Genomic DNA, 14,156 nt, shown 5'->3' with positions numbered 1-14,156 from the left:
GAGGCTGTAGGGTTTTGTACCATGGAGCGAGAGTTGTTAAATGTCTGGGCTGTCTGGACAGTGTTTGTTCATGGGGGTCCCCATGTGGATCCAGGAGGGCCCCTGAGACCAGGCATTTCAAAGCTCAGGTCCTGTTGGGTTCCAGGAGAAGTTGGATCTTTATTGCCACGGTCCTCCAGAGGGTCTCACCCCAAAACATCACCTTTCCTGCCACTGCCCTATGGCTGTAAATCCACCAAGTGTTTTACTTCCCCCATATGCTAATGAATGAGTGAACTGTAGTCTTCTTAAAGCCTTTTCAGAAATTTGGTTTTGGACTTAATTCAATATACAGATGATTTAAACGTGTAAAATGACGAGCTGTTCTTGAAGTTCATCAGAGAGTGAAGGTTTTGATTTAAAACTGCTGCTGTGCAGACCTGTGTCTGGTCACAGAGCAGTGCATGTGTGTGACCTGGACGATGGTGGCCAGTGGCAGGGGGTGACAGAGAGTTTTGGATCCACTCTTGTCAGCAAGAATTGGCACAGGAAGAGCTGAGAGCTCTTTACTTGACCTGAGATTTTTTGTTCTAAGAAGTTGAACCTTGGGAAAAAAAGTTGTTGCTTTGTTCCTCAGCCAGCTGCAGCTCACCTTCACGGTCAAGTTTTGGTCCATGGTCATGGCCACCAGCTGGGATATGGAAGTTGGTCTGGAAGGGCTTCAGTGCACAAGCTCCATCTGTAAGGGACACCTTGGTGTGTTCAGATGGCCAGGGATCTCTGGCCATGACCCTTGGGAAGGGATGTCCTGACAAGGCTGGATTCTCTGTTGTGCGATAAGACCTTCAGTGCATATTGTAAGGAGGCCCTGATAAAATCTCTCGGGAGCTCAGAGGTCTGAAAAGGCTTTGAGGCTGCTCTGCCAGACTGGCCTGTAACTGGTGTGTTTGGAGGCTGACCTGACGCCCTGTGCCATTGCTGGTGGGACAAGGATTTGGGAACAGGAGGTGGGGTGCTGAGACAGCCTCCGTGCTGAGCAGAAAGCACCTTCAGAAATTGGCAAAAGTTATCTCCCAGCCCCACATAGGAGGCCCGGGCAGGGAGCCAGCCAGACTTGCTAGAGGTGACAAAAATGCCAAGACCCATGGAAATGGGCACCAAAACCAGTTGCTTCAGCAGTCTTTCACTGGGGCTCCAGATTTTGACAGTCACCAAGGCTTTGCCTGTGCTTTGGCACCAGAAGGTGACATGTGAAGAGATGTCTTGGAGGCCACTGCTCTGTCTTTGGCATCTGCCCCTCCTGAAGAAGTCACAGCCGTGTGCAGGGGCTCTGCAAGGAGCAGCAGCCTCCTCAAAAGACTCCCTTGTCTTTGAGGGAGATCCCAGCTGATTTACTGCAGTCAAGCCTCAGGAGATCTCCTTGCTTGGAAGAGGTAGAGCCATCTGGCTGGACCTGGATGAATCCCGCATTTGGTTTGATCCATGCAGCGATGGAGTGAACTCCGGGACGAGTGGGGATGGTGCCTGCATGCCCTCTGCCTGGGGGCGGATCCTCATGGAGGACTTTCCCATACCGAAGGATAGTGTCAAGGTGTCACAGCCAACCTTGGGTCCTCCTTTCCATCGCTTGACCCACAACTTACGGCCTTCCCAGGCCACACTGGCCTCTCACCCAGCATCCCCTTGACTTCCCACTGGCTGCGACCAAGGCTGTGTTCAGACACAAATTCCTCAAGCACGGGAAGGCTCACTCCCAATCTGCAGTACCTTCCAAGGATTTTGGGGTGCTGAACGTGAAGCTGCTGCTCGATTGCTTCTGCGGCTGGCAGGCGAAAGCCTCTCTAAAAATAGTTGAGCACAATAGGGCCAGAGCCCTGCTCCGCGCGGCCCCCGCCGCTCTCCCCCCTCCTGCTCGCCGTAACGACCCTGCAAACACTAAATGGCATCTGAGTGCATTAAGCAGCAAACTCTCCGGTGACATAGCAATTACGGCTCTGAAATAGATTTGGTGCGTCACGGAAGATAAGGGTTTTGAAAGTTTCTGTTGTGATTATAGCTTGTAACTCCAACAAATAACAGGCTTGGTAATAAGAGGCTGCCAGCACAGCTATTGTGGTTCTCTCTCACTGATGGCACGTAAATTGCTATTAATGTCCTAAGTGTACTTGAATATGCCAGTCTCGGGGCGGCGGAGTTGGCTCTGTGTCTCTCTTTACGCGGCCTGTCATTGTCGGGCTGATAATCTACAGTAATTGCTGCCTCTTGCAGCAGTCCAAGATGTGTAAGGGTGGATACTGCATCTCGGGGAGCACAGGGATGGTGGGTCAGGGCCTGGCTGTGGGTGGGAGCTGGTGGGGGCAGTGGGCCTGTGGTACACGGGGCTGGTGGTGCTCGTGCGTCGTCTGGTGTCTCGCGTGCACCCAAGGTGCAGCAGAGTGGGGTTTGCTAACCTGTGAGCAAGCTGAGGTGGTGATTCCTGCTTTCCTTGCTGTTGCCTGAACCCCTTGCTCCCCTGCACGTATGGAAGAGCACACCGGCACAGCGGGGGGTGTGCACACACCTCTTGTCTTTTTTGCACTGGCGTGTCCCGCTGTGAGGTGTTGTGACTCCTCAAAGGTGGGTTCTCCCGTGCCTGTCAGCTCTTTGCTCCCATCGCAGCAGCCTCTCAGGCAGGCAGGAGCTGGGCAGCAGCACCTCAGGGTGGGGAGTTTTCCCACCCTCAGCCCTCTGGGGTGTGCAGGGTCCCAGCGTCGGATGATACAGGAGGCAGTGGGACAGGCAGCCAGAGTGGGCAAAGCAGCCCGCGCGCGTGTAAAGCAGGACAGCGACTGCTGCCAACTGGAGCTTGGGCAGTGCTTGGGAAGGATTAATTAGCCAAGCACTGAATCAATGTCAGAGCAAGCAGAGGAGGTTGGGTGCGACATCTGCTCCTCTCCAAAGGGGATGGCAGCCGCAGAGGAGCAGCTTCTGTGCGCTGCCGGCTCCCGCCCGCGGCAGCCGGGGCCCTCCGGTAGCTCAGCTCTCGAGCGCCTGGAGAATTTGGCTCTGCATCTGTTTGTAGGAGAAGAAACAAGTTGTCTGCCATGGTTTGCTGCATGAACCCTCGGGTGGGATACAGTGGTGGCACCTCTGCTGTGCTGTGGCTCAGTTTCCCTTGATGAGGTGGGGGCGTGGAGTTTTTCTGGGGGACTCGGCACAACTCCGCAGTTCCATGGGACCCATTGCTTGTTCTGCATGTTCATAGCACTTGGGCTCAGATAACATTCAGGCTGCTGGTTCTGGAGTGAGGTGTTCGTTATTTTCTTTCTTCCCTATGAGGAAGGGTCATAATCGGGGGTTAAAAAAAACCCAAACAACCAGAGCTCAGGGTTCTGGAGAAATACATTGGGTTTTTTTAGGGGATGAACTTCCCGTGAGCACTTGCAGTTTGTCAAAATCTGTTTTCAACCGAAATGTTTCTGCCGTTTACCACTGAAGGTCTGGGGTGGGATGGGGGAGTCAGAGGGGACATCTTTGCCTCCTGCACGGGTCCCAGCTGAGGGAGAAGCGGGGAGGGTGGTCTGAGGTGGGTGGGTGCCTTGGGTAGGGCCGTTTGTGCCTTGCCATCGGGTGACTGATGTCTCTGCGTGTCCCTTCCTTCAGGCTAATGGAGGTTGGCAAGACGCTACTACCCCATCGTCGGTGACCTCCCCCACAGAAGGCCCTGGCAGCGTTCACTCTGATACCTCCAACTGATCTCCCAGCAAATTGCATCCCTGGCTGAGCCGGCCCCGGCGGGGGCGGGAGGGGAGGGGGCCTCTCCTAACACCGCAGCAGTCAGACTGGAGGTGAACCCAATCAGCACACACAAGAAGACTCCTTCTCTTCTCTTCTCTTCGTCGGGATGCTTTTTTCAGCCAATCTGGACACTTCTTTATACTCTCTTCCCTTTCTTTTCTGGGTAGAAGCCGCTCTCCCCCTTCCCCGCCACCGCCACAACACCGCTCCCTTCCCCTCCCCGCTTCCCACCCAAGGTAGAAGGATTTTAAGGAGGAAAAGCAAAAATCGACCGCCACCACACAAACCGAGCCCAGAGCAGTGTACAGCCATCCTGCTGGGTGTCTTTCTGAGGAGCTACAAATGTACCTCAGTCACGTCTCGCTCTCTGGCTAGCAGGCAGCCCCTGCCCCCCTTCCTTTCACGCTACCTCTCCGTAGGGAATTGCCACCGTAGGGAATGTGCTCCCGCCTCGTCTTCGCAGCCTCCCGCACTCAGCCCTGCCCCGGTGAGCTGTCCCTCGTGTGCTGCAGGGACAGGGCAGGTGGCGCAGCCCCCGTGCACGTAGAAGGAGCCAGCGTGCTCCCCCTCGCTTCCAGAAGGTACCGTTCCCATTCCCAGCCCCGGGGAAATTTCCCAGTCCCAGCCCTACTCAGCCGAGCATCCCTCCCGCTGGCTGTGGTGGTCTGGTTGAGCCATGAAACCCTGCTGTCCTGCCTGCCTGTTGCTGGAGGGGAGAAGAGGAGGGAAGGAAGGGAGGCAGAGGCAGGTGAGGAACGGCTGTCACTGGTGACAGAGGTGCTGACACCTCCACGGAGCTGTGTGGCATCAGGCATGGATGGCTGATGGGACACCAGCAGCTCTCTCACAGCACCTAGAGAGGCTGGTGGTGCAGTTCTCCTGCTCAGGGCACTGTCACGGGGTGTCGGCTCCTGTTTCCAGGAGGAGCTGGGTTCCCCACTTCAGGCAGGACCCACAGAGGTTTGTGCCACCCCCTGCATTCCCAAAGCCCTGCCAAGCCAGCAGTGAGGGCAGCAGAATGCCAGGGGCTGGAAGTGCTGGGGTGAGTGTCTCGGGTGCTTTTGGTAGCACTTCACACCACAGGCTTGCTCTGTAGGATGGGTGGCCGCCCCACCGGGGGATGTCTGTGTGCTGAAGCTGCTGGTTTTACCCCAGGAGTTACCTGGGCAGTGGCCATGGAAGAACTCGTGGGACTTTCTGCCCAGCTTTTGTGGTCCACTGTTGGGACAAGCAGCGGTGGCTGGCAAGCAAGGCTTCATCCTGCCCCTTCAGGCTGATGCTGGGAGGACATGGCTTTCATGGAAGAGCAGGAAGAGGCAGCACCAGTTTCCCTGGGCAGCGGGCTGAGCTTCGTGCCAGGGTGGGACTTCTGGCCATCGGTTCTTTCAGTGGGCACGAGGAGGCTGAGCCAGCCTGCATCAAGCCCCTGAGTGTGGTGGGGACTGGTGTGGGTGCAGGATGTCTGGCACCTCGTGATGGATCCCAGGATCCCGTGGGATCAATACCTCACGCTGTTGAATGTCCATGCCCACCCTGCTTCTGCTGGTCTCGAGGTGGGAACTGCCAGCGTGGAGCAGCGTTGAGCAGAAACCATTTAAAATGAGAGCTCTGCCAAAAGTATTTCCACCCTTCTGCTGGAAAAAATAATAGCCCTTGGCCTGCGCTGCACAGGGGTGTCGTGTGTCCAGCAGTGACACTTCCTGCTCCTTCTGCATCCGTGCCAGGAGTGGGGACCCTGTGGCAGAGCAGGATGTGACGTGAGGGCCCTAGGGCTGCCTCCCAGCTGTGTGTTAAGAGCATGGAGAATGTTGTTTTCCTGCAAGGACAGTCGGGAGGTGCTGCCCACCTTCCCCAGCTCGGCACCTTCCCACTCTCCTCCTCCTCCTCTTCCCGTGGCCTCCCTCAGCGCTGCCGTTTGTCCACTTCCAGCTTATTTTACATGAACCACTTCTGGCAAAGCGTTCCAGGGACACAGGACTGGGTCAGGCCTCTTCTGCCGAGCGGCAGCAGTGCCGTGCCTGTGGGAATGCCACTGTCCCTCTTGGAAACCAGCTGGGAATGAGCCGAAAGCATGGCCTGCTGGAGCCAGCCCACGCTGGGGCTGCCCTCCCTGCCCTGCTGCTCCTCCTGCCCGTCCCCCTGCCCAGGCACCCCCTGCCCGGGCTGGGCCCTCGCTCCTCCTCGGTACTTTGCAAATCCCCTCCTGGGTTCCCCAGTTTGGTCCCTCCAGTTTGTGTTGGCGTAGCTGCTTGCTTGCCTTTTTCTTTGCTTTTTTTTTTTTTTTTTAAATTTTTTTTTTTTTAATTTTGGGGTTTTGTTTCTCCTCCCCATTCTCCTCCCCTGCTCCGGCCCCGAGTGTTGTGGGGTTTTTTTCTTCTTCTTCTTTTTTTTATTATTATTTTTCTTTTCTGCCCAGAAAAACCTGACTTCGATACCAAAAAAAACAAAACAAAACAAAAAAACCACAAAAAAAAAACACAAACAAAAAAAAAGTGCAGAAACTCAAAAAAAATAAAAACGAAAAAAAAATCACAAAAAAAAAAAACTCGACGATTCTTTCAGCTTTATTAACATTTTCCATTGTTTCTTGCGATTTGTGTCTCGTTCTTTGTAGTATTGATGATAACGAACATTTGATAATGAATGTTCTTGTATATTCAGATAAAGGAGAAAAAAAAAAACCAAAAACGCAGTCGGAATTTAATAGTGTTTATAATAAAAGAATAAAAAATGACCCTCTTAGCACGCAAAATTGAACAGGGGAAAGGTCCCATCCCTGTTCTTTCTGTGGCAACAAGCGCTTCATTCCTGTATAGTTTATAACATCAAACTACCTACATTCATCCTCCTTTTTTTTGTTTGTTTGTTTTTTCCCATGGTTTGGTTTTTTTTCCATTTTCTCGCATTTGTGAATTAGTTCAAGAATGCTAGAAAAGTGTAGAGTTGTGCACACTCATTTCTTCTTACACAATGTTTAAAAAGTGACGGTAATTCATTTTGTAAAACTTTAAAAAGAAAAAAAATGGTTGGAATAGTGAGCATTAATAGGTACAGTCTAACACTTTATGTTTCTTAACGTTGAGACCCAGAAATGAACCTTTTTTTTTTTTTTTTTTTTTGCATTATTTGGGATGGGGGGGAGGGGGCTTTGATGATGATGATGATGATGTTGATGATGATGATGATGATGATGATGAGTTTATTTTGACCTGTCCGAGACGATGGCCTTGCCGCTTCCCCTGCGCTTTTGAGCTGTGACCAGAGTGATGTGAAAAGTGATGGTGGTGTCTTTGGGGGGAGCGTTTCTCCCCGCTCCTTTCAGATCCCAGCTCCAGAAGATCCTTGTGTGGCTGCTCCGGGGCTGAGCGGTGGGATTGCGTCTCTGAAAAGAGATGGGATTCCGAGGGGTTTTGGGGAGGAGATGGGGAGCCAAGTCCTGTGGGTCTCCATTCTGGGGGTGTTGCTGAGCTGCCTGGAAGTGATGAAAGGGCAGGAATCCTTCCCAAAACGTGTAGGTGATTGGTTTTCTTCCCCAGGTGCCAGTGTCCCAAAACTGAAGGATTTGGAGCAAGGAACGTTCCAACCTCATCTGGCCCACGGACCTTGCTCAGACGAGGCCTCGCAGCCTGGCCCCAGGCCCTGGCTGCATCCCTGTGCTGAGGTGGGACAAGGGGTGGGACGTGGCCAAAATGTCCCCAAATCCAGCCCCGAATCCCAGTGGCTGCAGAGTGGGGTTCAGGGAGAAGCGCTGAGGAAGGTGCTGGCTGGATTGCTTCAGTTTTCTCCTGAAACATTTTCCTGCTCCTCCCCAAAAAAAACCTGAGCTTTTCACATCACTGACCGGTTTAGGGTTTGGGCTGTTACTTTTAATCCCAAGGTTTCCTGGAGTCCTTTTGTTTTCGTACACCTTTATTATTATTATTATTTTATTATTATTAAGAGGATGTAAATCAGACATTGCCTGGGGGGTTGGTTTTGTCGGTTTGCTTTTTTTGTTCTTGCAAAGCCCTTTCTATCCCTTGTAAAGGTGATCCAGTTCAGAGTTGCTTTTTCTTTTCTATTTTTTTCCCCCATCTTTTTTTTTTTTTCTCTCTTCCTAATGGATTCCAAATATTAAAAAAAAAAAAAAAAGAAAAAAAGAAAAAAAAGAAAAACCCTTTAAAAAAAAAAAAGGAAAAAAAAAAAAGACTCTCTGTTCCAACCTGGTTTTGAAACTTTAAGCTTTTCTGCTTCTGTAAAGAAAAAAAAGGCCTCTGTCTTTCTGATCCCAATTGAAACTTTTATGTTCTATGACGATACTAACAAGGTGTAGGTTTTACAGTTTCCTGATTTGTACTGGTAATGCATATTCCAAATAAATAGTTTCTTTTGTTGCAAAAAAAAAAAAAAAATCAAAAAAAAAAACCCCTGAAACCAAACCTGGTGTATTTTTTGGGGAGGAAAAAGAAGAAAATTAGATCCCTGGGAGTTTCCCCATGAGGTGCCAGTGGCAGGAAGGGTTTGGAGTGTAGAGGTGGGGGTGAACAAAGCAATAAATACCCTGATGCTGGGATGGTGTGAGCCAGAGGGATGTGATTTGGGATTCTGCCTGAGGCACTGCAGTTCTGGTGCCTCCTCCTGTGCCTCAGTTTCCCTGGGCAGAAGGAGGCGAATTCTCCAGGACACATGGCTTTGGCCATGCCAATTTAAAAATAAAATTTAAAAAAAAAAAAAAAACCAAAAAAAAACCACCCACAACCTTTTTCTGCTTTTTTGGACTTGTTAAGTGCACTGCTTCCCAAAATAAGCTAGAAAGGGGATTTTCTTCATCACACCAAGGGCTGGGGCAGGGCTGGGGAGCAGGGGAAGGCCTGATAGCCTCTCCTGTTTTCCTGGGGGAGGCGGGGGGGTTAGTTTAAGAAAAAAAAGGAAAAAAATTCGAAAACGCTTCTGGGGAAGAAAACGAAGTAATTTTAAATTTAAAAGTAATTTGCAATTTAAAAAAGAGCCCGTGCGTAGGACGAAAACCAGGACGGCTCTGCCTTGTCCCTAGATATTTTAGATGGAATTGGGGGCGGCTGGAGGGGGTGGCCGTTGATTCCCAAGCTGGAGAAAGGCTGGATCTGTGCCACAAACACCTCTGTCCCCCTACGGGGACCCCGAGCGGACGGGAAGAAAGAATCCTCTCGGGATGAATCCCCTCGGGAAGGCAGCGCCGGGATGATGCTGGAGCTGCCGCCCCGCTCCCCCATGGATTTCTTGTCAATGATTATTCAATCTCCAGCCTGACCTTTCTCTTCTAAATAACACGGCAATATCAGCTCGGGCCAGCCTCCAGCTCCGGCTGCAAATTAACTGTATCGCTCTCCGGCAGAGCCCCCCGGAGCTCCCCGGCGCCCGCCCCAGGAATTATCTCCCTCCGCCGCCGCTCTCCTAATACCAGTTTAAATATCAGCTTGCTCCCAGCTGTTCCCGTCTCATAAGCGCTCATCCCGGCTCCAAACACAGAAATGTTAGGTCTCGCCGGGCCCCGGTGAGGGGATGGCCCCAGCGAGGCAGGCGGCGGGGCTGGGGGGGATGCGCGGATGTTTTGGGGGCTGGGGGCTCCTGTCACACGTCCTTTGGGGACCGCGGTGGCCTTCGGCACCAGGATCCTCTCCCGCTCTCTGCCCAAGCCAGGCGGTGTAAGGTGGGAGAACGGCACAAGCATCCTCCTGGAGCCGGGCTGGGTGCAGCATCCTCCCTCTGTTCCCCCTCGCTGGTTGCTTGTGGATGAAAGGGAAACTCACCAATACCAAACTGGATTATTTGCCTCTTCCTTGCCTCTCCATCCCCCTTCTCTGCATCCACATTTTCCCCTTCTCCCCCTGCCACTCACTTATCCATAGGATGATTTTTTCCCCCCCTCTGTTTCCCTGGTTTCGGGCAACTAAGTTCAGCAAACCCCGAGGTGCAACTCCTGCACTTTTCCATTTCACACTGCAATATTTTAGACCAAAAATTGCAGGGGAAAAAAAAAAAAAAAAAAAAAAAAAAACAACAAAAAAACCACGGCACGGAGCGAGCCCCACGTAACCCCCACAGCAGAAGCTCCGAGAGGCTTTTGGTGAGCAGACCCGGGTGGTTCGGTGGCAAACCCACACCCACATAATTAATAACCTTTCCCTCCTAACCGAGGGGCTGGGAGGTGTTAAAGTTACAGTTGGCAGTAAAGCCCCGTGCGCTGGCAGGAGAATTTAATATACGGCAGAAGTTTCGCCTATAAAAGGCCAGGGTTATGTTTTCCTCCAGTTCACCGGGAGTCTATAACTTACGACCTCCATAAATGTGAGTGGGTCTCACAAGTCAGCCCATCAGTCTTTGGAGTAATTCTGCTTTGTAGTAAAATATTTTATTGTGCCTTGGATGCAGGCAGCCCCCGCCACCCTGCTCGGGGTGGGTGAGAGGTGGTGGCCGTCCCCACGTCCCTGCTCTGCCAGCACTGCGGGGATGGGGTGGAGGGCCTAAAAAATAAAATCGAATTTTAAAAAAAATAAAATAAAGTGAAAAAAATAAAATTACAATGCAGTAAAAGAAGAGAATAAAAGATATGATAAGATTAAAAGAAAACAGGTAAAATAAAGCAAATATAAGATAACTTTAAATTAAGCAAAATAAACCCAAACCAAAATAATAAAATTAGAACAGAACAGAACAGAATAAGAATAGAATAGAATAGAATAGAATAGAATAGAATAGAATAGAATAGAATAGAATAGAATAGAAAGATATCCTGTCCCTCAGGCATGAGCTATTGAGAATGTGAGAATAAAATAAAAATAAAATAAAATAAAATAAAATAAAATAAAATAAAATAAAATATAAAATATCCTGGCCCCCGGGCATGAGCTATTGAGAATGTGTGCTGCACCTTTTAATTATTGCTAATGAGGTAGAGTTTTAATAGCTTTACATGGGAATTGTGGCATCATCTCTGTGTGCTGGCAGTGCCGGGGGTTGCGTGGGAAGAGGGAAGCCAGGGAGAGTGGTGTGGGGGGTGCTCGATGATGAGAGAGGAGGAGAACGGCGAGGAAGAAACCCAGAGGAGGGGGCAGATGGATGGCACAAAGGCAGGGCTGGACCGAGCTGAAGCAGAAGAAAAATATGTCAGAAAACAGGAGGAAAAGAAAAAAAAAAAAAAAAAAAAAAAAAAAAAAAAAAAAAAAAAGGAAGAAGGGAAAAAAGAAGAGAAAGAAAAAGAGGAATGTCATCACTGCTTTACCATCTCGCCCATCCTCTGGGCTACCAAAATCCTTCTTTCAGCCCCAATCCCGCTGCCTGCAGCCATCGCTGACCTCAGGCAGGGCAGCTGAGGGGCGCAGGGAGAGCCCAGCTAATTAAAAATGCAAATGAAGGCTGGGGCCGCACGGCTGCTGGCGCCTTCCGAAGGTGCAAATTACAAGAGGGGTTTATGGGCTCGCTCGGAGCGGGGTCCTGTGCCCCTGGCAGCGGCTGGGACGGGCTTGGTCTTCCTTCTGCTTCCAGGAACCTCCAGAGCAGAGCGAAGGTGGCAGGAAAAGAGATGGGAGAAAAGAAAGATAATTTTAAAAGAAGAGAAAGAAGTTTCTCTGATTTTTGGTGTGTTGCTTTTCTGGTTTGGTTTTTTGTTCTTTTTTTTTTCCCCCCCCTTTGTTTTCTTCCCAGCGTTTTGTGGCGAAAATGATTCTTTAGAATGCAAAGGAAAGAGACATAATGAGAAGCAAATAGTCCCGAAAACAAATTCCACAGGGGCGAAAGCAGCCCCCAGGCCCCTGCCACAGACACCTCAGTCCTGGTCCATCCCGGCTTGGTGGCACTGCCCCCAAATATTCGATGCATGCTTGGAAACACCGCAAAATCCCAGCTGGAACGCACCCAGCATGGAGAATAAAGTCAGGACGGTGGCTTTGGGGGTGCCCCACGTGGGCCGTGTCCAGACAACACCCCAACGTGAGGCTGATCGCCCCCGACCCTTCCAAGAACACGTGGCTTTTGCCGGATTCTCGTGGTTTTGGGGGCGGTTTGGCAGCGGCGGGCGGCGATGGCAGCGACCGCGCCAGCGATTCTCGCACTCGCTGACTCAGCTCCAGCACAGCTCCCTTGTCCTGCTGCTAATTAGGCTCCAGCCTCTCATCTCGTTAATAAGCTTCCACTTCATTTGCATACAAAAAAAAAAAACCCAACAAAACGGGGGGGGGGGGGGGGGGGGGGAGAGAGAGAGAGAGAATGAAAGCAAGCAGCTCGTTTTACCTTCAACGTGTGGCTAATGCTTATTAAAATATTTAACCTTTTATCATGGCACTGAAGCATCTGTTCCAGCAGACTCCGGGGCTTTTCCTGCCTGCCAGCCTCTCCCAGCGAGACCGCCCCGCTGGAAGGGAGGGTCCCCACCCCTGCAAGCCCCCGGGGCCGTGGGGAGATGAGGCGAAATACCGGGAATTTCAGCTCCGCAGGTCGGTGTCTGTGGTTTGCGGCATTTCCAGAGCCTGGTTGGGGCATTAAGTGGGTAAATCCCACGGAGCAGCCCCAAAACTCGTTCTTTGCAGGTGTTAAAACGTGAAGGGCCCTGTTAGTGAGACCCTGCTCCTGCCCAGAGCCCCTCTCTGACTGAGATGCCCCCACTGAGACCCCTGCTCTCCTTCTGAGGCCCCCTCCTCTCCTGCCGAGAGCCTCTCTCCTATGGAAACCCCCGTTCCATCGAGACTCTTCCCCTCTCACTGAGACCCCCCTTTCCTATTGAAACCCCCCTTCTATCAAGCTCTCCCTCTCTCATTGTGATCCCCTCCTTTCCTATTAAGACCCCTCCTCTCCCTTCCCTCCGGGGCTGCATTTGGGAGCCCGGCACAGCAGGGAGGAGCCACGGTGAAGGTGAAGCTGCTGTCCCAGCTGTGGCCACGCAGGTTATTTGATGGCAATTAATTAACCTGAGACTGAGAGGTTTGTGAGGGCAGCCAGGAGCGCTGCCTGGGGTTGGTGTGGGCACGCAGGGCTCCCAGCTGCCCGCTGCCAGGAGTGGGGCTCTGAGAAACCAACCCTGCTTCCAAAAGTCTGCTGTGCTCCAGGGCTGGCAGCTGCACAGCTGTGACCCCTGCATCCAACAGGAAGCATAAATAGAACCATCTCTAGGATGTGTTTATGCACATCTGTATGGATTTGGGCCGATTTGGACCTATGGATCCCTACTGCTGAGGCCACGGGATGAGTTTTGTGCTAGGAAGTCCAGGAGGGAGAACACTGGAGGAGCTGGCACTGTGAAGGAGCTCTGGGTGCCAGCAGTGCTGGGGTGCCAGTCCCAGTGTCACCCTCGGGGGCCACGCTCCCTCCTGTGCCTGTCACAGCAGCCCCAGTGCTCTGCAGCGCTGCTGGCAGCTCAGGCTGGCGTGGGACAAACCCTGCTGCAGCCTCCAGAGGAAAGAGTTGATGGAAGGGACACGATGGGCTTGGGAAGGCTGTGGCTGAGGGGTTTTGGTCACACACAGGGGGAAATGAGGAGGGACAGGCACAATCTGCAGCCTCTTTCACCTCAGCCTGGTTCCTCCATCCCCCTCTTTACAGGCAGTGCTGGTGGCACTGAGAGACGATGTCCCCGTGTGTCCCGGGGAGGCATCTGACATCTCCCCCTGGATGTCACAACGCAATTCTGATGCTTCCAGCAGAGCTTGGGCTCACAAAGTGCTTCTGCACTCCTCCCCACCAGACCAGCAGTGACATTGCAGCCTCTGGGGTCACCCTCAGCTTGGTGGCACTTTCCTGCATGGGACAATCCGGCCATGCTGTCCCTCCCCACCCTCCCACGTTTGTACCTGTGTCTCAAGGCACATTTTCCTCCCAATTGGAGGAAAAGGCATTCAAGGGGCCACCCTGGCTCAATGAAAAACAAAATAACTGAGCTTTTTTTGTTTATTAGTGGAGACAGCCTTATTAGAGACATTTGGTGCTAATGACATGCGTGTACTCTGCTCCCACGGAAAACTGCCTTGAAATAAATGGAGACACAGCTCCGCTGCTGCCATGCCTTTAACCAGCACTTCCTTCACATTATACAAACTTAATTGGCTCTAAAGTCCTGCTTGTTTTTTCCTTTCTGACATTTACTGACATAAACACCCCCTCCCCTTCATTTGGTCCTTACTCCTCTCCAGCCCTCTGTGGGGAGCTGAACATGGGGATGATGAGGCTTCCCCTGCCCTTGCTGACACCCCCAACACATCCCCAAGGTGAATTTGGGCCACTTTAAACACAGAGAGCAGAAGTCAAGCTAGGAGGTCGTTTCTGCTTGTCTGCAGGTGGTTTCTCTCTACAGCATGAGAATTCTCTCAAAAAGCTTCACTCCCGGGGCAAGAGGCAGCACAAGGACACCACGCTTGGAGCTGCTGCTGCTCATGTTGGTTCTCCAGGCTCCA

General features: G+C 51.7%; 1 protein-coding gene and 1 long non-coding RNA gene across 3 annotated transcripts in view; one reads left to right on the top strand and one right to left on the bottom strand.

The window, feature by feature from the left end:
• PBX1 (PBX homeobox 1) overlaps positions 1–8,482 on the top strand; it is a 128,665-nt gene extending 120,183 nt beyond the window's left edge. Inside the window, exon 9 of one of the 2 annotated variants that reach the window (XM_066192090.1) lies at positions 3,622–8,482. In XM_066192090.1, the coding sequence (XP_066048187.1) occupies positions 3,622–3,714 (93 nt within the window). In that variant the 3' untranslated portion in view covers positions 3,715–8,482. The remainder of the gene's footprint in view (positions 1–3,621) is intronic. The other variant, XM_066192091.1, reaches the window with a different exon arrangement.
• Positions 8,483–10,229: 1,747 nt separating this feature from the next.
• On the bottom strand, positions 10,230–12,427 carry LOC136294402 (uncharacterized). Its single transcript, XR_010722390.1, has 2 exons — positions 12,041–12,427; positions 10,230–11,905 (listed from the first exon to the last, which is right to left on the bottom strand). It is a non-coding gene; the product is annotated as an uncharacterized lncRNA (long non-coding RNA).
• Between the last annotated feature and the right edge of the window lie 1,729 nt (positions 12,428–14,156).

Source organism: Chamaea fasciata, unplaced genomic scaffold, assembly GCF_029207755.1.
Source record: "Chamaea fasciata isolate MVZ Bird 193981 ecotype frontalis unplaced genomic scaffold, bChaFas1.0.hap1 SCAF_10, whole genome shotgun sequence".
Taxonomy (NCBI): Eukaryota; Metazoa; Chordata; class Aves; order Passeriformes; family Sylviidae; genus Chamaea; species Chamaea fasciata.
This window is presented reverse-complemented; position numbering and strand designations above follow the sequence as displayed.